This window comes from Rhinichthys klamathensis, unplaced genomic scaffold (assembly GCF_029890125.1).
Source record: "Rhinichthys klamathensis goyatoka isolate OS25496 unplaced genomic scaffold, OSU_Roscu_1.1 h1tg000264l_1, whole genome shotgun sequence".
NCBI lineage: Eukaryota > Metazoa > Chordata > Actinopteri > Cypriniformes > Leuciscidae > Rhinichthys > Rhinichthys klamathensis.
Genome location: NW_026606785.1, coordinates 2,201,068 through 2,224,708, shown reverse-complemented (window position 1 = coordinate 2,224,708; position 23,641 = coordinate 2,201,068). Strand labels below are relative to the sequence as shown.

At 38.2% G+C, this 23,641-nt stretch overlaps 1 protein-coding gene across 1 annotated transcript in view; it reads left to right on the top strand.

The window, feature by feature from the left end:
- Nucleotides 1-23,641, top strand: part of LOC130102015 (trichohyalin-like) — a 43,367-nt gene that overhangs the window by 5,699 nt on the left and 14,027 nt on the right. Inside the window, exons 5-17 of the mRNA XM_056267887.1 lie at nucleotides 1,400-1,573; nucleotides 1,652-1,857; nucleotides 7,841-7,988; nucleotides 8,076-8,174; nucleotides 9,727-9,900; nucleotides 9,980-10,185; nucleotides 14,755-14,902; nucleotides 14,990-15,134; nucleotides 17,481-17,668; nucleotides 18,174-18,347; nucleotides 18,427-18,632; nucleotides 19,176-19,323; nucleotides 19,411-19,550. Of these exons, the coding sequence (XP_056123862.1) occupies nucleotides 1,400-1,573; nucleotides 1,652-1,857; nucleotides 7,841-7,988; nucleotides 8,076-8,174; nucleotides 9,727-9,900; nucleotides 9,980-10,185; nucleotides 14,755-14,902; nucleotides 14,990-15,134; nucleotides 17,481-17,668; nucleotides 18,174-18,347; nucleotides 18,427-18,632; nucleotides 19,176-19,323; nucleotides 19,411-19,550 (2,156 nt within the window). The remainder of the gene's footprint in view (nucleotides 1-1,399; nucleotides 1,574-1,651; nucleotides 1,858-7,840; nucleotides 7,989-8,075; nucleotides 8,175-9,726; nucleotides 9,901-9,979; nucleotides 10,186-14,754; nucleotides 14,903-14,989; nucleotides 15,135-17,480; nucleotides 17,669-18,173; nucleotides 18,348-18,426; nucleotides 18,633-19,175; nucleotides 19,324-19,410; nucleotides 19,551-23,641) is intronic.

Here is a 23,641-nt window from a genome sequence, read left to right as displayed (position 1 = left end):
TTTCTGTTGTGTTGTGGCTTTATTTCTGTTGTGTTGTGGCTTATTTCTGTTGTGTTGTGGCTTATTTCTGTTGTGTTGTGGCTTATTTCTGTTGTGTTGTGGCTTATTTCTGTTGTGTTGTGGCTTATTTCTGTTGTGTTGTGGCTTTATTTCTGTTGTGTTGTGTTGTGGCTTATTTCTGTTGTGTTGTGTTGTGGCTTATTTCTGTTGTGTTGTGGCTTATTTCTGTTGTGTTGTGGCTTTATTTCGTTTTATTGTGAACTTATGTTTGCTTTTTAAATTTCGGTTTAAAACAGGACTGAGTGAAAACCCGGGGACACGACTAAAATATGTATTTTATCTAAAATATTAGATAAAATATTTAAAAACATAGATTGGATATAAAGTCAAACAACAATGCAAAAAAAATCTGATTTCTGATAGATTTTAATCATTATATTTCATGGTAAAGTTTAGAGATAGAGAGTGGGGACATGCAGAAAATGCTATTTTTTAGTGTTCTATGTAGTTTTTATTTATGTTTTTAACTATACATTTTAAATTTGTAGTTAGCTTAGTGTGTAGGACATTTTGCTTAATAATAAAATGTATTTTAGAGTTAATTTTCATGCAATTTTATACATATAATGACCTGGGGACAGAAATGTCACCCTTTCGGTGGAATGGCTTTTATAATAACTTGGAAATATGTTGTCTAATGCATACAGTTGTGAGTTGGGAGATGGAAAAACCCGAAGCAGACCTAGTGTTGTCCAGATCTGAATGGCAGCGCGTCCAGGACCGTGTGAACGGAGTGAATCGTCACAGCAGAAGTGTAATAGCAGCGGCTGAACAGCGGAAGGCGCTGCACATGCGCTCTAAAGAGCTCGTCAAACACTGGCCCAACACCATAGCTGTGAGTGACAGCATCGCACTGGAGTTACTGCATTTGTAGCTCTCTTATTGTGCGGGGCTCCGTACTTCCTAAAACTATATATGCGTAAACATCATGCTTTTTAATGACCTAATCACTTTTAAGGAAGAAAATAGGCCTTTTTATGAGTCTTTATTAAGAAATAAGAATAATTTATTTAAATTATAAATTATTATGATTATTAAAGTAAAGACGTCTGTCTATAGAAACATTGTCAGACACTTTTATTGTTTTTATATAGCCTTATTTAGACTTCTCGCTGTCTGATTTTCTTTTTGTGTCTGTGCCCCTATTATAATACTAAGTTTGTTACAATTTGGTATAATGTTAAATTGTAATTTGAATGTCATCTTGATGTGATATTTTAGTTTTTCTTCATTAAAAATAAATAAATAAAAGAATACCTGGGTCTCTGAGGGTTATAATATGAGACTGGATGTTTACAGTAACAAAGTACAACAAACAAATCTGATTTTGTCCTTACAGGGAGAACGACGGAAAAAACTGGAGGCGAAAACAATTCGAGAGGCGATGGAAGAGGAGGAGAAGAAACGTATCGACTTGGAAGAAGCAAGATATCAGGCCCAGATACGAAAGGAGATAATTGAGGAAACTAAAACCCAGCAGTACCACCAGACGGACAGAGTCAAAGGCCTCCATGTGTGTGTCTTACGTTATTAGACCACAAGTGTTTTTCTGTGGTGAAATGTTAGTAAAACGATCCTCTTGTTGTTCTAGAGCGCTCTGAGGCTGGCGGAGGTCCTGAAGGAAAGAGAGGCTCAGATCGAGCTCAAGCGCATGAGGCAGAACGCCAGCAGAGCCGTGGACAGAGAGATCTTGGCCCGAATGGCTTGCAGAGAAGAGCAGGCGGTCCAGCAGGAGCGACAGAAAGCACTGCAGAGAAAACGAGACCAACTGGCCATTTCTGAGTGCTTGAAACTACAGTAAGGAGAAATTAAAGTGCATTTATGCTTCAGTGCATACACAGCTAACACAAATATGCTCTAAGGACTTTTTGATAACGTTCCAATTAAGATATACACTCACCGGCCACTTTATTAGGTACCCCATGCTAGTAACGGGTTGGACCCCCTTTTGCCTTCAGAACTGCCTCAATTCTTCGTGGCATAGATTCAACAAGGTGCTGGAAGCATTCCTCAGGGAGTTTGGTCCATATTGACATGATGGCATCACACAGTTGCCGCAGATTTGTCGGCTGCACATCCATGATGCGAATCTCCCGTTCCACCACATCCCAAAGATGCTCTATTGGGTTGAGATCTGGTGACTGTGGAGGCCATTTTAGTACAGTGAACTCATTGTCATGTTCAAGAAACCAATTTGAAATGATTAGAGCTTTGTGACATGGTGGAAGTAGCCATCAGAGGATGGGTACATGGTGGCCATAAAGGGATGGACATGGTCAGAAACAATGCTCAGGTAGGCCGTGGCATTTAAACGATGCCCAATTGGCACTAAGGGGCCTAAAGTGTGCCAGGAAAACATCCCCCACACCATTACACCACCACCACCAGCCTGCACAGTGGTAACAAGGCATGATGGTTCCATGTTCTCATTCTGTTTACGCCAAATTCTGACTCTAACATCTGAATGTCTCAACAGAAATCGAGACTCATCAGACCAGGCAACATTTTTCCAGTCTTCAACTGTTCAATTTTGGTGAGCTCTTGCAAATTGTAGCCTCTTTTTCCTATTTGTAGTGGAGATGAGTGGTACCCGGTGGGGTCTTCTGCTGTTGTAGCCCATCCGCCTCAAGGTTGTGCGTGTTGTGGCTTCACAAATGCTTTGCTGCATACCTCGGTTGTAACGAGTGGTTATTTCAGTCACTGTTGCCCTTCTATCAGCTCGAACCAGTCTGGCCATTCTCCTCTGACCTCTGGCATCAACAAGGCATTTCCGCCCACAGAACTGCCGCTCACTGGATGTTTTTTCTTTTTCGGACCATTCTCTGTAAACCCTAGAGATGGTTGTGCGTGAAAATCCCAGTAGATTAGCAGTTTCTGAAATACTCAGACCAGCCCTTCTGGCACCAACAATCATGCCACGTTCAAAGTCACTCAAATCAACTTTCTTCCCCATACTGATGCTCGGTTTGAACTAGGGCTGCAACTAACGATTATTTTGATAATCGATTAATCGGACGATTATTTTTTCGATTAATCGATTAATCGGATACCAAATTTCAATTTGATTTTTTTGTTTATTGACTAAATAAAACCCGGTTACACTTTGTTTTAAGGTGTCCTTGTTACAGTGTAATTATATATTTAAGTACAGAGTAATATTAAGTAACTACATGTACTTACTATAGGAATAGGGTATGATTTAGGATTTCGTTGAGGGTTAGTTGCATGTAATTATGCATAATTTACTGTTATTACTACAGTGAGTACATGTAACATATGTAACAAGGACACCGTAAAATAAAGTGTTACCTAAAACCCTAAGTTAGGATATTTATGTGTAAAAATGTATTTTAAAAAGTGCAAAAGCCACACATTTGAGTTTTAGTAATATCAATATTTGCATTGTTTTTAATGATAATTGCTGATGGCAAGTTGACAACCATGATTAATGTAAAAAAAAAAAAAAAAAAACATTTATATCCAACATATTGTTTTAACACAATTTTTGTTAAAACAAATTTACACAGACATGTTGTTCAGATGTGAAGATATAAACTAAAAACATCTAAAATATATAATTCATTTAATTTTTATTTAAAATTAATTGAATTATAAGGATACATTGATAAAATAAATATAGAAAGACTGAAAACAAGCGTGTGAACGTAGAGCCGCAGTAGATCGCGTTTGAAAAACAATTAAAACTTAATAGACAAATGCTGTAAATAGAGAAAGGAATGGAGTTACGCAGCAAGCTAACAGGCTTGATTAAAAAGACAGGAAAAATGATGCATTAGTGCACAAGCATTTGCTGAAAACCACTGAGTACAGTGACTAAAAAACAATCTTTTACTGCTGCTGTTATTAACTGCCTTTATATTTAGTGCTTCGCTTTGTAAAGACCGTTTTAATTTAACCTATTTCTGCGGTAGCGCTATTTTAATCCCTCACTTATGTTGCGAGCGAACTGATTGCGCAACCTGATGCTCGAGACAAAATACAGACATCCCAAGTCTCCCGGAAGTTCTGGGAGTCCCCCGCATATTGATAGCGGCTTATGCGGCTCCCTGATGCCCGCAAATTAGTTCAAACTCCCGGGATTTGAGCGCGCAAGCAAGAGCGCGCATGCGAGACAGAAGAGACTGTGCTCCAAACCGTGTAGCGCGAGCGCGCGGCAGAGCAGCGGAGGGAGAGAGACCTTGCGTGTGTGCCTCATGAAGCGCGTGTAAGACAGAGAGCATCCTGATTGGCCTGTTTCAACCAATCACCAGTAAACGCTCCCCGTGACGTAAGCAGACCAACTAATCGATAATGACATTCGTTGACAACGATTTTCATAATCGATTATTATCGATTTTATCGATTAGTTGTTGCAGCCCTAGTTTGAACTGCAGGAGATTGTCTTGACCATGTCTACATGCCTAAATGCACTGAGTTGCCGCCATGTGATTGGCTGCTTAGAAATTAAGTGTTAACGAGCAGTTGGACAGGTGTACCTAATAAAGTGGCCGGTGAGTGTAAATGTTATTTCTGAATGTTCCCTAAACGTTCAAAGTGTCAACAACATTTAAAGGTGCCCTAGAATGTGAAATTGAATTTATGTTAGCATAGTTAAATAACAAGAGTTCAGTACATGGACATGACATACAGTGAGTCTCAAACACCATTGTTTTCTCCTTCTTAGTTAAATCTCGTTTTTTAAAAACACCCCTGAAAAACCGAAGCATGGCAGTTGCTCAGTGTTTGGATGTACACATGAACACAAAAGTATTTTTTAGTTCCTTCATCTGAGCCTCTGAAGAAACAATGGGTTAATTTTATTTTCTCTGGAAATTTCCAAACATTTCACCGACTGTTTCCTCAACTTGGGCCAATACAGAGCTGGCCTCGGATCGAGCTACCAAGCAACACTTTCTGATGTGTAATTGTTCAAGTTCAGACAGGTAATCTTTCTCTCAAAATTGTTCAATACTGTTTATGCATCAGTAAGTCAAGCCAGTGACTAAAATATCAACTTCACATAGTTTCTTTTAGGGACTGTTCGTTTTTTATTTAAGGGGCCACCGGCGGAAATTTGAGATCTGTAGTCAAAAAAGACTTGACCCTCCCTTAGCCAGTAATAAATGTTTCTATGACCCTCCAAAATGATTGTGAAAAAAGGCATGACCCTCCCCGCTAATGTATTGATTACGTAGCCGGTTTGCGCTTGGCAAAGATGTTCAGATGGCCATTGTTTTTTTACAACCACGACAAACGACTAAACTCCTGCTTTCTCATCTTACTAAGGCTTAACGATCGATAAAGCAAACCTACAATTCGGTTCGTATCACGATTTTTGATTTTAGATTTGAAAAAAAAAAAATCATGTTTTCGGTGCTGATGCGGTTCATGTTGTAAGTAGCCTATCTAAAAGCTGCCACAAAGAACCGGTAAAAGTAATGATTATGAATATGTAAAATATAGCAAGGAGACATTTTAATTGTTTATTAATAAAGTGTTTTCAGCCAGTGTGTCGGCTGGAAAGATGAAGTTGACGATGCTGACTCGCGATCTTCGCAGTAGTGAACGCGCCAGAGAGAAATGCAGATTTCACGGATGACTAAGCAGAGAGCAATCCGCTTTCTTTCGTTTTTAAATGTTCTGTTTAAAAGTTAAAATGCTAACACGAAAGATAAAATAAAATGAATATTTTATGTTCTGTGGAGGCCGACCCTTCTTCATCCGGTTAGTATTACAGTCTATGGTATTAGCCTACTTTTGTTTTGCGCAGTAATTCGTAGAATTACAAAAAAAAAATATTTTGCCATCTAAAAGTTAAAGATTTTTTGTGTCACGTCACATGTGTATTTCGCTCATATTAAATATAAAACACATGTGTAGACTGATATTTGTCTAATGTCTTGACTCCTTTATTAAGGGAATATGGATAGGCCTATATAAACAGACGTTTCAGTATTAAATGCATTTTCTGATAATTTATATTTCAGGTTTTGACTGCAAATGTCACTTCCATAACGCTGGAATTGCCCAATTTGAAATAATTTTATCCTCAACTAGTTTTTTGGTGTAGGTCTACGTATTTTATTATGTTAACTTCAAATAATACTAATAGTAATTTAAAAATGTGGTAGCCCTACGTGTTACACATATCCACTGTTATGGTGGCAATTTCAGTAGATTTACTCACTAAACATTGTTGTGGAAACAATAAGAATGAAAACTAGAATAGTATCGTGCTACAGCGCACATCAGCTGCAGTTCTGGCGCCTCAGTCCCAATACTGTAAAACTTGACGTACATTCACATCACATGTTAATGCAGCGGTAGAGTAGCACTCACAGGATACTGACCTTGTTATTCGCAATCACAAAAGTTCATTATTTGCTCGTGCTTTAAAGCTTTGCCGGGTAAACATTTCATTGGCGTTCAGTTCTGACATGATGCAATTTTTCTGAGCGCGTACTGTCAGACAGCGCCAAACTGGATTTTTGTTGGGTCAGACCAATCTGATAGCGACGGGGGGCCGAGACTGAGAGAGCTACATGGAGATACATGGAAAAAAATATGCACCAAACAAGCCACTTTGAAATTTTGCTGTTTACATGAATAGAAAAGTTGGGTGACCCTCCCCCCTAGACTAAAAAAAATTGAATGACCCTCCCCTCAACAAAGAATAAAAAGACACGACCCTCCCCTATTTTCCTCCGGTGGACCTTTCCATAAATACCGAACCTTAGTCCTTAGTAGGATGAAAATAATCGTATTTAAATTGTGAACAAATTATATACAGAAAGCGATCAAAGAACAATCTTTCCACACAGCGCGAGTTTATCTGGACACTTGCCAAACTCGTTATGAAATCAATGACGCACGTTACTGCACAACGAAGCTCTTACTGTATTTACATCATCGTGTTTGCATTGGTGAAAGCATTAGAGAGAGTGCAGAAACTGCTTTGCAATGATAATATCTTCATTCTCGCGATCAACACACTGTCATCTGCTCAATGCTCATCACGGCAACATTTTATGTGATGGGAATAGATCTAAATACTTTAAAAACATCTCACGATTCGTTAATCTCGATAGCTGTTATAGTAAAAATGTATAATAGCAGTAGTAAAAGTATTCGAGAGAGTTTCACATGTAATGCGTAGCTATTTCATATGCAAGCATGTCAGCCAATCACAGCAGTGGCCGCGGTTACACTGAATCCCACAGCAGACACGCCCCTTCAAACAGAGTGTTCAAATCAGAGGCTAAAAGCAGGCTAGGAAAAATGCCATTTATTTCTAAATTATGATTATTTTTGATCTAAAAAACATACTAACATTATAAGGGCAACCCAGGAAACATTATAAAATAATAAAAAAAAACATTCTAGGGCACCTTTAAAATGTTTTTATTCTTCAAACACTGGGAATGTTACTTTTGAACAGTGTTGGGGAAAGTTACTTTTAAAAGTAATACATTACAATATTGTGTTACGTTAAAATTAACTAATTGTATTACTCAGTTAGTTTAATGGAAAGTAGTGTTATGTTAATGTTGTTACTTTTTCTGTAAAAAAAAACACTCCACGAATTATGTATAAGTTCTGTTTTGTGTTAATGTTTTGAGAACATGATTAAAGACCAGATAACTTTGAACAAACATAATGTTACTAGAAGAACGTTTGTTCGTAACTTTGAGAGAACCGTATCTAAAGTTCTGAGAACATTCCCTGTTAGCTGGGAATCACCTTAATGTATCAATGTGTCTGACGTTTCCTCCTTTATTAGGGTTAAGGAGCATGACATGAAGAAGGAGCAGGAGAGGAGAAGGGAGGCTGAAGAGATGAAGCAACTCCGAGATCTTCATCTGAGGGAACAGGCCATCAAAGAGCGCCAGAATCGAGAAGTGAAGAGAAAAAGAATGAATGCTTTTCGTGTAAGCCGGTTGTTGGACAACATTCACACTGTAAAAGCAGATCGAATCAGATGCGGTTTTGAAATCCCTTCTTCTGTCTTCCATCAGGACCATTTGACCAACAGAGAGCTGACAAAAGCAGCGGAGGCTCGGAGGCAAGAGGAAGAGGAGGAGAAGAGAAAGCAGATCGCCAGCCAGAGCGAAAAAGTGACGAGAATGAGGAGAGAAAAACAGGAGGAAACATTTAGGTATTGTACATTTAGGTATTGTACATAAGACAAGGATACAAGGTATTTAAAGAAAATACTGCACAACAAAATATCTGTGTAACCATTACATGAATGTACCATTTGCTTATTGTAACTTTTCAAAATGAAACTTTATTTTTTATATTTTTCAACACTGAATCTAATACTATGCATATTTAACTATTCAAAATGTGTATTGTTGTTCAATCTCAGGCAACTTTATTTAACTTTTACAAGGTTTCTAAGCAAAAGATGGACGCATGTTTTCTCAGTCCTGTTACCGAAACTCATTTATTTCTGTTGTGTTGTGGCTTATTTCTGTTGTGTTGTGGCTTATTTCTGTTGTGTTGTGGCTTTATTTCGTTTTATTGTGAACTTATGTTTGCTTTTTAAATTTCGGTTTAAAACAGGACTGAGTGAAAACCCGGGGACACGACTAAAATATGTATTTTATCTAAAATATTAGATCAAATATTTAAAAACATAGATTGGATATAAAGTCAAACAACAATGCAAAAAAAATCTGATTTCTGATAGATTTTAATCATTATATTTCATGGTAAAGTTTAGAGATAGAGAGTGGGGACATGCAGAAAATGCTATTTTTTAGTGTTCTATGTAGTTTTTATTTATGTTTTTAATTATACATTTTAAATTTGTAGTTAGCTTAGTGTGCAGGACATTTTGCTTAATAATAAAATGTATTTTAGAGTTAATTTTCATGCAATTTTATACATATAATGACCTGGGGACAGAAATGTCACCCTTTCGGTGGAATGTTTTTATAATAACTTGGAAATATGTTGTCTAATGCATACAGTTGTGAGTTGGGAGATGGAAAAACCCGAAGCAGACCTAGTGTTGTCCAGATCTGAATGGCAGCGCGTCCAGGACCGTGTGAACGGAGTGAATCGTCACAGCAGAAGTGTAATAGCAGCGGCTGAACAGCGGGAGGCGCTGCACATGCGCTCTAAAGAGCTCGTCAAACACTGGCCCAACACCATAGCTGTGAGTGACAGCATCGCACTGGAGTTACTGCATTTGTAGCTCTCTTATTGTGCGGGGCTCCGTACTTCCTAAAACTATATATGCGTAAACATCATGCTTTTTAATGACCTAATCACTTTTAAGGAAGAAAATAGGCCTTTTTATGAGTCTTTATTAAGAAATAAGAATAATTTATTTAAATTATAAATTATTATGATTATTAAAGTAAAGACGTCTGTCTATAGAAATTGTCAGACACTTTTATTGTTTTTATATAGCCTTATTTAGTCTTCTCGCTGTCTAATTTTCTTTTTGTGTCTGTGCCCCTATTATAATACTAAGTTTGTTACAATTTGGTATAATGTTAAATTGTAATTTGAATGTCATCTTGATGTGATATTTTAGTTTTCTTCATTAAAAATAAATAAATAAAAAAGAATACCTGGGTCTCTGAGGGTTATAATATGAGACTTGATGTTTACAGTAACAAAGTACAACAAACAAATCTGATTTTGTCCTTACAGGGAGAACGACGGAAAAAACTGGAGGCGAAAACAATTCGAGAGGCGATGGAAGAGGAGGAGAAGAAACGTATCGACTTGGAAGAAGCAAGATATCAGGCCCAGATACGAAAGGAGATAATTGAGGAAACTAAAACCCAGCAGTACCACCAGACGGACAGAGTCAAAGGCCTCCATGTGTGTGTCTTACGTTATTAGACCACAAGTGTTTTTCTGTGGTGAAATGTTAGTAGAAACGATCCTCTTGTTGTTCTAGAGCGCTCTGAGGCTGGCGGAGGTCCTGAAGGAAAGAGAGGCTCAGATCGAGCTCAAGCGCATGAGGCAGAACGCCAGCAGAGCCGTGGACAGAGAGATCTTGGCCCGAATGGCTTTCAGAGAAGAGCAGGCGGTCCAGCAGGAGCGACAGAAAGCACTGCAGAGAAAACGAGACCAACTGGCCATTTCTGAGTGCTTGAAACTACAGTAAGGAGAAATTAAAGTGCATTTATGCTTCAGTGCATACACAGCTAACACAAATATTCTCTAAGGACTTTTTGATAACGTTCCAATTAAGATATACACTCACCGGCCACTTTATTAGGTACCCCATGCTAGTAACGGGTTGGACCCCCTTTTGCCTTCAGAACTGCCTCAATTCTTCGTGGCATAGATTCAACAAGGTGCTGGAAGCATTCCTCAGGGAGTTTGGTCCATATTGACATGATGGCATCACACAGTTGCCGCAGATTTGTAGGCTGCACATCCATGATGCGAATCTCCCGTTCCACCACATCCCAAAGATGCTCTATTGGGTTGAGATCTGGTGACTGTGGAGGCCATTTTAGTACAGTGAACTCATTGTCATGTTCAAGAAACCAATTTGAAATGATTAGAGCTTTGTGACATGGTGGAAGTAGCCATCAGAGGATGGGTACATGGTGGCCATAAAGGGATGGACATGGTCAGAAACAATGCTCAGGTAGGCCGTGGCATTTAAACGATGCCCAATTGGCACTAAGGGGCCTAAAGTGTGCCAGGAAAACATCCCCCACACCATTACACCACCACCACCAGCCTGCACAGTGGTAACAAGGCATGATGGTTCCATGTTCTCATTCTGTTTACGCCAAATTCTGACTCTAACATCTGAATGTCTCAACAGAAATCGAGACTCATCAGACCAGGCAACATTTTTCCAGTCTTCAACTGTTCAATTTTGGTGAGCTCTTGCAAATTGTAGCCTCTTTTTCCTATTTGTAGTGGAGATGAGTGGTACCCGGTGGAGTCTTCTGCTGTTGTAGCCCATCCGCCTCAAGGTTGTGCGTGTTGTGGCTTCACAAATGCTTTGCTGCATACCTCGGTTGTAACGAGTGGTTATTTCAGTCACTGTTGCCCTTCTATCAGCTCGAACCAGTCTGGCCATTCTCCTCTGACCTCTGGCATCAACAAGGCATTTCCGCCCACAGAACTGCCGCTCACTGGATGTTTTTTCTTTTTCGGACCATTCTCTGTAAACCCTAGAGATGGTTGTGCGTGAAAATCCCAGTAGATTAGCAGTTTCTGAAATACTCAGACCAGCCCTTCTGGCACCAACAATCATGCCACGTTCAAAGTCACTCAAATCAACTTTCTTCCCCATACTGATGCTTGGTTTGAACTGCAGGAGATTGTCTTGACCATGTCTACATGCCTAAATGCACTGAGTTGCCGCCATGTGATTGGCTGCTTAGAAATTAAGTGTTAACGAGCAGTTGGACAGGTGTACCTAATAAAGTGGCCGGTGAGTGTAAATGTTATTTCTGAATGTTCCCTAAACGTTCAAAGTGTCAACAACATTTAAAGGTGCCCTAGAATGTGAAATTGAATTTATGTTAGCATAGTTAAATAACAAGAGTTCAGTACATGGACATGACATACAGTGAGTCTCAAACACCATTGTTTTCTCCTTCTTAGTTAAATCTCGTTTTTTAAAAACACCCCTGAAAAACCGAAGCATGGCAGTTGCTCAGTGTTTGGATGTACACATGAACACAAAAGTATTTTTTAGTTCCTTCATCTGAGCCTCTGAAGAAACAATGGGTTAATTTTATTTTCTCTGGAAATTTCCAAACATTTCACCGACTGTTTCCTCAACTTGGGCCAATACAGAGCTGGCCTCGGATCGAGCTACCAAGCAACACTTTCTGATGTGTAATTGTTCAAGTTCAGACAGGTAATCTTTCTCTCAAAATCGTTCAATACTGTTTATGCATCAGTAAGTCAAGCCAGTGACTAAAATATCAACTTCACATCATTTCTTTTAGGGACTGTTCGTTTTTTATTTAAGGGGCCACCGGCGGAAATTTGAGATCTGTAGTCAAAAAAGACTTGACCCTCCCTTAGCCAGTAATAAATGTTTCTATGACCCTCCAAAATGATTGTGAAAAAAGGCATGACCCTCCCCGCTAATGTATTGATTACGTAGCCGGTTTGCGCTTGGCAAAGATGTTCAGATAGCCATTGTTTTTTTACAACCACGACAAACGACTAAACTCCTGCTTTCTCATCTTACTAAGGCTTAACGATCGATAAAGCAAACCTACAATTCGGTTCGTATCACGATTTTTGATTTTAGATTTGAAAGAAAAAAAATCATGTTTTCGGTGCTGATGCGGTGACGCGTTCATGTTGTAAGTAGCCTATCTAAAAGCTGCCACAAAGAACCGGTAAAAGTAATGATTATGAATATGTAAAATATAGCAAGGAGACATTTTAATTGTTTATTAATAAAGTGTTTTCAGCCAGTGTGTCGGCTGGAAAGATGAAGTTGACGATGCTGACTCGCGATCTTCGCAGTAGTGAACGCGCCAGAGAGAAATGCAGATTTCACGGATGACTAAGCAGAGAGCAATCCGCTTTCTTTCGTTTTTAAATGTTCTGTTTAAAAGTTAAAATGCTAACACGAAAGATAAAATAAAATGAATATTTTATGTTCTGTGGAGGCCGACCCTTCTTCATCCGGTTAGTATTACAGTCTATGGTATTAGCCTACTTTTGTTTTGCGCAGTAATTCGTAGAATTACAAAAAAAAATATTTTGCCATCTAAAAGTTAAAGATTTTTTGTGTCACGTCACATGTGTATTTCGCTCATATTAAATATAAAACACATGTGTAGACTGATATTTGTCTAATGTCTTGACTCCTTTATTAAGGGAATATGGATAGGCCTATATAAACAGACGTTTCAGTATTAAATGCATTTTCTGATAATTTATATTTCAGGTTTTGACTGCAAATGTCACTTCCATAACGCTGGAATTGCCCAATTTGAAATAATTTTATCCTCAACTAGTTTTTTGGTGTAGGTCTACGTATTTTATTATGTTAACTTCAAATAATACTAATAGTAATTTAAAAATGTGGTAGCCCTACGTGTTACACATATCCACTGTTATGGTGGCAATTTCAGTAGATTTACTCACTAAACATTGTTGTGGAAACAATAAGAATGAAAACTAGAATAGTATCGTGCTACAGCGCACATCAGCTGCAGTTCTGGCGCCTCAGTCCCAATACTGTAAAACTTGACGTACATTCACATCACATGTTAATGCAGCGGTAGAGTAGCACTCACAGGATACTGACCTTGTTATTCGCAATCACAAAAGTTCATTATTTGCTCGTGCTTTAAAGCTTTGCCGGGTAAACATTTCATTGGCGTTCAGTTCTGACATGATGCAATTTTTCTGAGCGCGCACTGTCAGACAGCGCCAAACTGGATTTTTGTTGGGTCAGACCAATCTGATAGCGACGGGGGGCCGAGACTGAGAGAGCTACATGGAGATACATGGAAAAAAATATGCACCAAACAAGCCACTTTGAAATTTTGCTGTTTTCATGAATAGAAAAGTTGGGTGACCCTCCCCCCTAGACTAAAAAAATTGAATGACCCTCCCCTCAACAAAGAATAAAAAGACACGACCCTCCCCTATTTTCCTCCGGTGGACCTTTCCATAAATACCGAACGGTCCCTTAGTAGGATGAAAATAATCGTATTTAAATTGTGAACAAATTATATACAGAAAGCGATCAAAGAACAATCTTTCCACACAGCGCGAGTTTATCTGGACACTTGCCAAACTCGTTATGAAATCAATGACGCACGTTACTGCACAACGAAGCTCTTACTGTATTTACATCATCGTGTTTGCATTGGTGAAAGCATTAGAGAGAGTGCAGAAACTGCTTTGCAATGATAATATCTTCATTCTCGCGATCAACACACTGTCATCTGCTCAATGCTCATCACGGCAACATTTTATGTGATGGGAATAGATCTAAATACTTTAAAAACATCTCACGATTCGTTAATCTCGATAGCTGTTATAGTAAAAATGTATAATAGCAGTAGTAAAAGTATTCGAGAGAGTTTCACATGTAATGCGTAGCTATTTCATATGCAAGCATGTCAGCCAATCACAGCAGTGGCCGCGGTTACACTGAATCCCACAGCAGACACGCCCCTTCAAACAGAGTGTTCAAATCAGAGGCTAAAAGCAGGCTAGGAAAAATGCCATTTATTTCTAAATTATGATTATTTTTGATCTAAAAAACATACTAACATTATAAGGGCAACCCAGGAAACATTATAAAATAATAAAAAAAAACATTCTAGGGCACCTTTAAAATGTTTTTATTCTTCAAACACTGGGAATGTTACTTTTGAACAGTGTTGGGGAAAGTTACTTTTAAAAGTAATACATTACAATATTGTGTTACGTTAAAATTAACTAATTGTATTACTTAGTTAGTTTAATGGAAAGTAGTGTTATGTTAATGTTGTTACTTTTTCTGTAAAAAAAACCACTCCACGAATTATGTATAAGTTCTGTTTTGTGTTAATGTTTTGAGAACATGATTAAAGACCAGATAACTTTGAACAAACATAATGTTACTAGAAGAACGTTTGTTCGTAACTTTGAGAGAACCGTTTCTAAAGTTCTGAGAACATTCCCTGTTAGCTGGGAATCACCTTAATGTGTCAATGTGTCTGACGTTTCCTCCTTTATTAGGGTTAAGGAGCATGACATGAAGAAGGAGCAGGAGAGGAGAAGGGAGGCTGAAGAGATGAAGCAACTCCGAGATCTTCATCTGAGGGAACAGGCCATCAAAGAGCGCCAGAATCGAGAAGTGAAGAGAAAAAGAATGAATGCTTTTCGTGTAAGCCGGTTGTTGGACAACATTCACACTGTAAAAACAGATCGAATCAGATGCGGTTTTGAAATCCCTTCTTCTGTCTTCCATCAGGACCATTTGACCAACAGAGAGCTGACAAAAGCAGCGGAGGCTCGGAGGCAAGAGGAAGAGGAGGAGAAGAGAAAGCAGATCGCCAGCCAGAGCGAAAAAGTGACGAGAATGAGGAGAGAAAAACAGGAGGAAACATTTAGGTATTGTACATTTAGGTATTGTACATTTAGGTATTGTACATTTAGGTATTGTACATTTAGGTATTGTACATTTAGGTATTGTACATAAGACAAGGATACAAGGTATTTAAAGAAAATACTGCACAACAAAATATCTGTGTAACCATTACATGAATGTACCATTTGCTTATTGTAACTTTTCAAAATGAAACTTTATTTTTTATATTTTTCAACACTGAATCTAATACTATGCATATTTAACTATTCAAAATGTGTATTGTTGTTCAATCTCAGGCAACTTTATTTAATTTTTACAAGGTTTCTAAGCAAAAGATGGACGCATGTTTTCTCAGTCCTGTTACCGAAACTCATTTATTTCTGTTGTGTTGTGGCTTATTTCTGTTGTGTTGTGGCTTATTTCTGTTGTGTTGTGTTGTGGCTTATTTCTGTTGTGTTGTGGCTTATTTCTGTTGTGTTGTGGCTTTATTTCGTTTTATTGTAAACTTATGTTTGCTTTTTAAATTTCGGTTTAAAACAGGACTGAGTGAAAACCCGGGGACACGACTAAAATATGTATTTTATCTAAAATATTAGATAAAATATTTAAAAACATAGATTGGATATAAAGTCAAACAACAATGCAAAAAAAATCTGATTTCTGATAGATTTTAATCATTATATTTCATGGTAAAGTTTAGAGATAGAGAGTGGGGACATGCAGAAAATGCTATTTTTTAGTGTTCTATGTAGTTTTTATTTATGTTTTTAATTATACATTTTAAATTTGTAGTTAGCTTAGTATGCAGGACATTTTGCTTAAAGGTAACAACAGGTAGTTTTTTGCTCTCGGGCTCCCCCTACAGTTGGGAAACAGTATTGTCCTCTACTACTGTCGTAAACTGTCATCCTACATGCACGTGCATTTGTTGACAACCATGATAGCCCTGAACACTGTAGGAGGAGGTCACATGCAGGTGTTCTCGCGTGTGTGAAATGTCTTCATCCCAGGTACAGTGGCATATATTTCAGCATGTCATATGAATATAATTTCATGTGTTTTATTTTTTTTATAACGACAAATGATCGCGTTTATAAGCCAGCGTCATTATAGTAGCCTAGTCTATTGGTTACCGTTTTACTGAATCTATATGATACTTCAATGCAATGTTTGAGTGGTTGATAATAACCATATATCGTCAATATTATAATATCAAGCTACCATAAATGAATCTGCAAATTTTACAAATCGATTTGCATTATAGCTTGAGGCAAGACAAATAAACAAATATCACAGACATGTTAGGTATCCTAAAATATGATTTTATTAATAATCTTCCTCCTTTCTTTGTACATGTTGAGTAGACTACACTTTTTAGGTCAAACATTTGCTATTTACATTTCATCGATTGCAAAGTTCAAATCAGAACGAGAATACTAGCGATAGCTAACCATCAAAAACTAGAATATCGTTTACTAGCTACCAGATTGATAATTCGCTACTACTCTAGCGAATTAGAGAGGTTAGAGAGAGGCATTCTTTTTTCGATGGGGGGTTCGATGCTCCCTGCACACGCAAGGTCTCTCGCTCGCTTTCTCTCTCTGCCGTCCGCGCGCGTTGGAGCACAGTCTCTGTCTCGCGTGCGCGCTCGCTCTAGATTCCGGGAGATTTGAACTAATTTGCGGTATAACTTGTCGATCACGAGTGGCTCAACAGGTAGAGATCTATAGATAAACTCATCTTTCAGGCATTTGACCGACCGGGTTGACAATTTAGCGTGAGAAACCGGGGGTGTGGCGTGTGAGCGTGTGAAACCAATCAAATGCGGGTGTCTCACGGCCAATGCGTGAGAGTTGGCAGCTCTGCAATGTTGATCCTCGTTCTGCCTTTAACGCGATCACTTTCTCTTTTTCTCTTTTTGCTTTGCTCCGATAAAACCTTTGCTTTCTTGTTTTTCTGTGCTGCTTCGGCCATGACTATAACATTTGGCTCGCAAGTCCGATTTTAAGGATGTGGGGGTGGTGGTGGAAGTGACGAATATGCCGTAAAGCAGTCGAATTTTGTAGTTCTCTTTGTTCGCCGGTTACTACCCGAAACCCGAAGTTTAAAAGTACGATTAAAAACGCTACAGACCCCGTCAGGCTATGGCAGACCTTTCATTCAACCTATTGTAAGTCGATGTACCATCACAAGAGACTTGGAAATATATTATGAAGGCTGAAAAGTTACCTGTTGTTACTTTAATAATAAAATGTATTTTAGAGTTAATTTTCATGCAATTTTATACATATAATGACCTGGGGACAGAAATGTCACCCTTTCGGTTAGAATGGCTTTTATAATAACTTGGAAATATGTTGTCTAATGCATACAGTTGTGAGTTGGGAGATGGAAAAACCCGAAGCAGACCTAGTGTTGTCCAGATCTGAATGGCAGCGCGTCCAGGACCGTGTGAACGGAGTGAATCGTCACAGCAGAAGTGTAATAGCAGCGGCTGAACAGCGGGAGGCGCTGCACATGCGCTCTAAAGAGCTCGTCAAACACTGGCCCAACACCATAGCTGTGAGTGACAGCATCGCACTGGAGTTACTGCATTTGTAGCTCTCTTATTGTGCGGGGCTCCGTACTTCCTAAAACTATATATGCGTAAACATCATACTTTTTAATGACCTAATCACTTTTAAGGAAGAAAATAGGCCTTTTTATGAGTCTTTATTAAGAAATAAGAATAATTTATTTAAATTATAAATTATTATGATTATTAAAGTAAAGACGTCTGTCTATAGAAACATTGTCAGACACTTTTATTGTTTTTAAATAGCCTTATTTAGACTTCTCGCTGTCTGATTTTCTTTTTGTGTCTGTGCCCCTATTATAATACTAAGTTTGTTACAATTTGGTATAATGTTAAATTGTAATTTGAATGTCATCTTGATGTGATATTTTAGTTTTCTTCATTAAAAATAAATAAATAAAAAAGAATACCTGGGTCTCTGAGGGTTATAATATGAGACTTGATGTTTACAGTAACAAAGTACAACAAACAAATCTGATTTTGTCCTTACAGGGAGAACGACGGAAAAAACTGGAGGCGAAAACAATTCGAGAGGCGATGGAAGAGGAGGAGAAGAAACGTATCGACTTGGAAGAAGCAAGATATCAGGCCCAGATACGAAAGGAGATAATTGAGGAAACTAAAACCCAGCAGTACCACCAGACGGACAGAGTCAAAGGCCTCCATGTGTGTGTCTTACGTTATTAGACCACAAGTGTTTTTCTGTGGTGAAATGTTAGTAGAAACGATCCTCTTGTTGTTCTAGAGCGCTCTGAGGCTGGCGGAGGTCCTGAAGGAAAGAGAGGCTCAGATCGAGCTCAAGCGCATGAGGCAGAACGCCAGCAGAGCCGTGGACAGAGAGATCTTGGCCCGAATGGCTTGCAGAGAAGAGCAGGCGGTCCAGCAGGAGCGACAGAAAGCACTGCAGAGAAAACGAGACCAACTGGCCATTTCTGAGTGCTTGAAACTACAGTAAGGAGAAATTAAAGTGCATTTATGCTTCAGTGCATACACAGCTAACACAAATATGCTCTAAGGACTTTTTGATAACGTTCCAATTAAGATATAAATGTTATTTCTGAATGTTCCCTAAACGTTCAAAGTGTCAACAACATTTAAAATGTTTTTATTTTTTTTTATTCTTCAAACACTGTGGGAATGTTACTTTTGAACAGTGTTGGGGAAAGTTACTTTTAAAAGTAATACATTACAATATTGTGTTACGTTAAAATTAACTAATTGTATTACTTAGTTAGTTTAATGGAAAGTAGTGTTATGTTAAAGTTGTTACTTTTTCTGTAAAAAAAAACTCCACGAATTATGTATAAGTTCTGTTTTGTGTTAATGTTTTGAGAACATGATTAAAGACCAGATAACTTTGAACAAACATAATGTTACTAGAAGAACGTTTGTTCGTAACTTTGAGAGAACCGTATCTAAAGTTCTGAGAACATTCCCTGTTAGCTGGGAATCACCTTAATGTGTCAATGTGTCTGACGTTTCCTCCTTTATTAGGGTTAAGGAGCATGACATGAAGAAGGAGCAGGAGAGGAGAAGGGAGGCTGAAGAGATGAAGCAACTCCGAGATCTTCATCTGAGGGAACAGGCCATCAAAGAGCGCCAGAATCGAGAAGTGAAGAGAAAAAGAATGAATGCTTTTCGTGTAAGCCGGTTGTTGGACAACATTCACACTGTAAAAGCAGATCGAATCAGATGCGGTTTTGAAATCCCTTCTTCTGTCTTCCATCAGGACCATTTGACCAACAGAGAGCTGACAAAAGCAGCGGAGGCTCGGAGGCAAGAGGAAGAGGAGGAGAAGAGAAAGCAGATCGCCAGCCAGAGCGAAAAAGTGACGAGAATGAGGAGAGAAAAACAGGAGGAAACATTTAGGTATTGTACATTTAGGTATTGTACATAAGACAAGGATACAAGGTATTTAAAGAAAATACTGCACAACAAAATATCTGTGTAACCATTACATGAATGTACCATTTGCTTATTGTAACTTTTCAAAATTAAACTTTATTTTTTATATTTTTCAACACTGAATCTAATACTATGCATATTTAACTATTCAAAATGTGTATTGTTGTTCATAGGGATGTCACGGTACCAAAATTCCAGTAGTCAGTACCGATACCATTAACATTTTACGGTTCTCGGTACCAATTTCGGTACCATAGCAAAATCAGTTTGAACCATTTTTCCAATTTAACTATTTGAAGAAAAAAATTTCAATTCAATTCAATGACTTTATTATTTATGACGGTAAATTTACGAAAGCATTGAAGGCTACATGCTGTTTAAATGAAAATAGATGATATTGAGAAATATTGCAAAAAAATCAAGTGAAAAATAAGCAACCTTCTATGCACACATTATTATTATTATTATTATTATTAGTAGTAGTAGTAGTATTTTTAATTAATGGAGACGTAGTTAAATCTATTGTACAGAAGCCTAATATAATTATTTCTGTCAATTTCTTTAAGTTAAACCAAACTTTTATTTTGACGGGTTGCCGTGAAGACCTTTGAGTTTCTGTGCGTGTATGATATGGCGATAGTTTTTCTCAAATGGAAACGGTAAAATGCTCATGAAGTGACTCTCGGAGATGAATTGAATCATGAATCATGTCATCATATCGTGAGGCAGCAGAGACTGAAAACAGCGCGAGCGTCACTCGTGCTTCAGTGTGTGTGTGTGTGTGTGTGTGTGTGTGTGTGTGTGTGTGTGTGAGGTAACGTTAAATGAAACCGCGCGTCTGCGCCGTTCATTCACACAGAGACAAGCAGAACATGCAGGGTTAATATTTAAATAGTCTTTTTCCAGATTAATACACAGACACCACATCAGCAGCGCCGCCGGTCGCCATGTCTCAGCGCTTTCATGAAGCGGACGCAACTTCACGCCCTTCGTGCATGCATGTGCATCCAGAACCGGGTTTGACCGGGTATTCGGTACCACCGGGACTTGGTACCGTGACGTTTAAAAAATGTTAGTACCGACTTGGTACCGAAGTACCGAATATTTTGACAACACTAGTTGTTCAATCTCAGGCAACTTTATTTAATTTTTACAAGGTTTCTAAGCAAAAGATGGACGCATGTTTTCTCAGTCCTGTTACCGAAACTCATTTATTTCTGTTGTGTTGTGGCTTATTTCTGTTGTGTTGTGGCGGCTTATTTCTGTTGTGTTGTGGCTTTATTTCTGTTGTGTTGTGGCTTTATTTCTGTTGTGTTGTGGCTTATTTCTGTTGTGTTGTGGCTTTATTTCTGTTGTGTTGTGGCTTATTTCTGTTGTGTTGTGGCGGCTTATTTCTGTTGTGTTGTGGCTTATTTCTGTTGTGTTGTGGCTTTATTTCTGTTGTGTTGTGGCTTATTTCTGTTGTGTTGTGGCTTTATTTCGTTTTATTGTGAACTTATGTTTGCTTTTTAAATTTCGGTTTAAAACAGGACTGAGTGAAAACCCGGGGACACGACTAAAATATGTATTTTATCTAAAATATTAGATCAAATATTTAAAAACATAGATTGGATATAAAGTCAAACAACAATGCAAAAAAAATCTGATTTCTGATAGATTTTAATCATTATATTTCATGGTAAAGTTTAGAGATAGAGAGTGGGGACATATTTTTTAGTGTTCTATGTAGTTTTTATTTATGTTTTTAATTATACATTTTAAATTTGTAGTTAGCTTAGTGTGCAGGACATTTTGCTTAATAATAAAATGTATTTTAGAGTTAATTTTCATGCAATTTTATACATATAATGACCTGGGGACAGAAATGTCACCCTTTCGGTTAGAATGGCTTTTATAATAACTTGGAAATATGTTGTCTAATGCATACAGTTGTGAGTTGGGAGATGGAAAAACCCGAAGCAGACCTAGTGTTGTCCAGATCTGAATGGCAGCGCGTCCAGGACCGTGTGAACGGAGTGAATCGTCACAGCAGAAGTGTAATAGCAGCGGCTGAACAGCGGGAGGCGCTGCACATGCGCTCTAAAGAGCTCGTCAAACACTGGCCCAACACCATAGCTGTGAGTGACAGCATCGCACTGGAGTTACTGCATTTGTAGCTCTCTTATTGTGCGGGGCTCCGTACTTCCTAAAACTATATATGCGTAAACATCATGCTTTTTAATGACCTAATCACTTTTAAGGAAGAAAATAGGCCTTTTTATGAGTCTTTATTAAGAAATAAGAATAATTTATTTAAATTATAAATTATTATGATTATTAAAGTAAAGACGTCTGTCTATAGAAACATTGTCAGACACTTTTATTGTTTTTATATAGCCTTATTTAGACTTCTCGCTGTCTGATTTTCTTTTTGTGTCTGTGCCCCTATTATAATACTAAGTTTGTTACAATTTGGTATAATGTTTAATTGTAATTTGAATGTCATCTTGATGTGATATTTTAGTTTTCTTCATTAAAAATAAATAAATAAAAAAGAATACCTGGGTCTCTGAGGGTTATAATATGAGACTTGATGTTTACAGTAACAAAGTACAACAAACAAATCTGATTTTGTCCTTACAGGGAGAACGACGGAAAAAACTGGAGGCGAAAACAATTCGAGAGGCGATGGAAGAGGAGGAGAAGAAACGTATCGACTTGGAAGAAGCAAGATATCAGGCCCAGATACGAAAGGAGATAATTGAGGAAACTAAAACCCAGCAGTACCACCAGACGGACAGAGTCAAAGGCCTCCATGTGTGTGTCTTACGTTATTAGACCACAAGTGTTTTTCTGTGGTGAAATGTTAGTAGTAACGATCCTCTTGTTGTTCTAGAGCGCTCTGAGGCTGGCGGAGGTCCTGAAGGAAAGAGAGGCTCAGATCGAGCTCAAGCGCATGAGGCAGAACGCCAGCAGAGCCGTGGACAGAGAGATCTTGGCCCGAATGGCTTGCAGAGAAGAGCAGGCGGTCCAGCAGGAGCGACAGAAAGCACTGCAGAGAAAACGAGACCAACTGGCCATTTCTGAGTGCTTGAAACTACAGTAAGGAGAAATTAAAGTGCATTTATGCTTCAGTGCATACACAGCTAACACAAATATGCTCTAAGGACTTTTTGATAACGTTCCAATTAAGATATAAATGTTATTTCTGAATGTTCCCTAAACGTTCAAAGTGTCAACAACATTTAAAGGTGCCCTAGAATGTGAAATTGAATTTATGTTAGCATAGTTAAATAACAAGAGTTCAGTACATGGACATGACATACAGTGAGTCTCAAACACCATTGTTTTCTCCTTCTTAGTTAAATCTCGTTTTTTAAAAACACCCCTGAAAAACCGAAGCATGGCAGTTGCTCAGTGTTTGGATGTACACATGAACACAAAAGTATTTTTTAGTTCCTTCATCTGAGCCTCTGAAGAAACAATGGGTTAATTTTATTTTCTCTGGAAATTTCCAAACATTTCACCGACTGTTTCCTCAACTTGGGCCAATACAGAGCTGGCCTCGGATCGAGCTACCAAGCAACACTTTCTGATGTGTAATTGTTCAAGTTCAGACAGGTAATCTTTCTCTCAAAATCGTTCAATACTGTTTATGCATCAGTAAGTCAAGCCAGTGACTAAAATATCAACTTCACATCGTTTCTTTTAGGGACTGTTCGTTTTTTATTTAAGGGGCCACCGGCGGAAATTTGAGATCTGTAGTCAAAAAAGACTTGACCCTCCCTTAGCCAGTAATAAATGTTTCTATGACCCTCCAAAATGATTGTGAAAAAAGGCATGACCCTCCCCGCTAATGTATTGATTACGTAGCCGGTTTGCGCTTGGCAAAGATGTTCAGATAGCCATTGTTTTTTTACAACCACGACAAACGACTAAACTCCTGCTTTCTCATCTTACTAAGGCTTAACGATCGATAAAGCAAACCTACAATTCGGTTCGTATCACGATTTTTGATTTTAGATTTGAAAGAAAAAAAAATCATGTTTTCGGTGCTGATGCGGTGACGCGTTCAT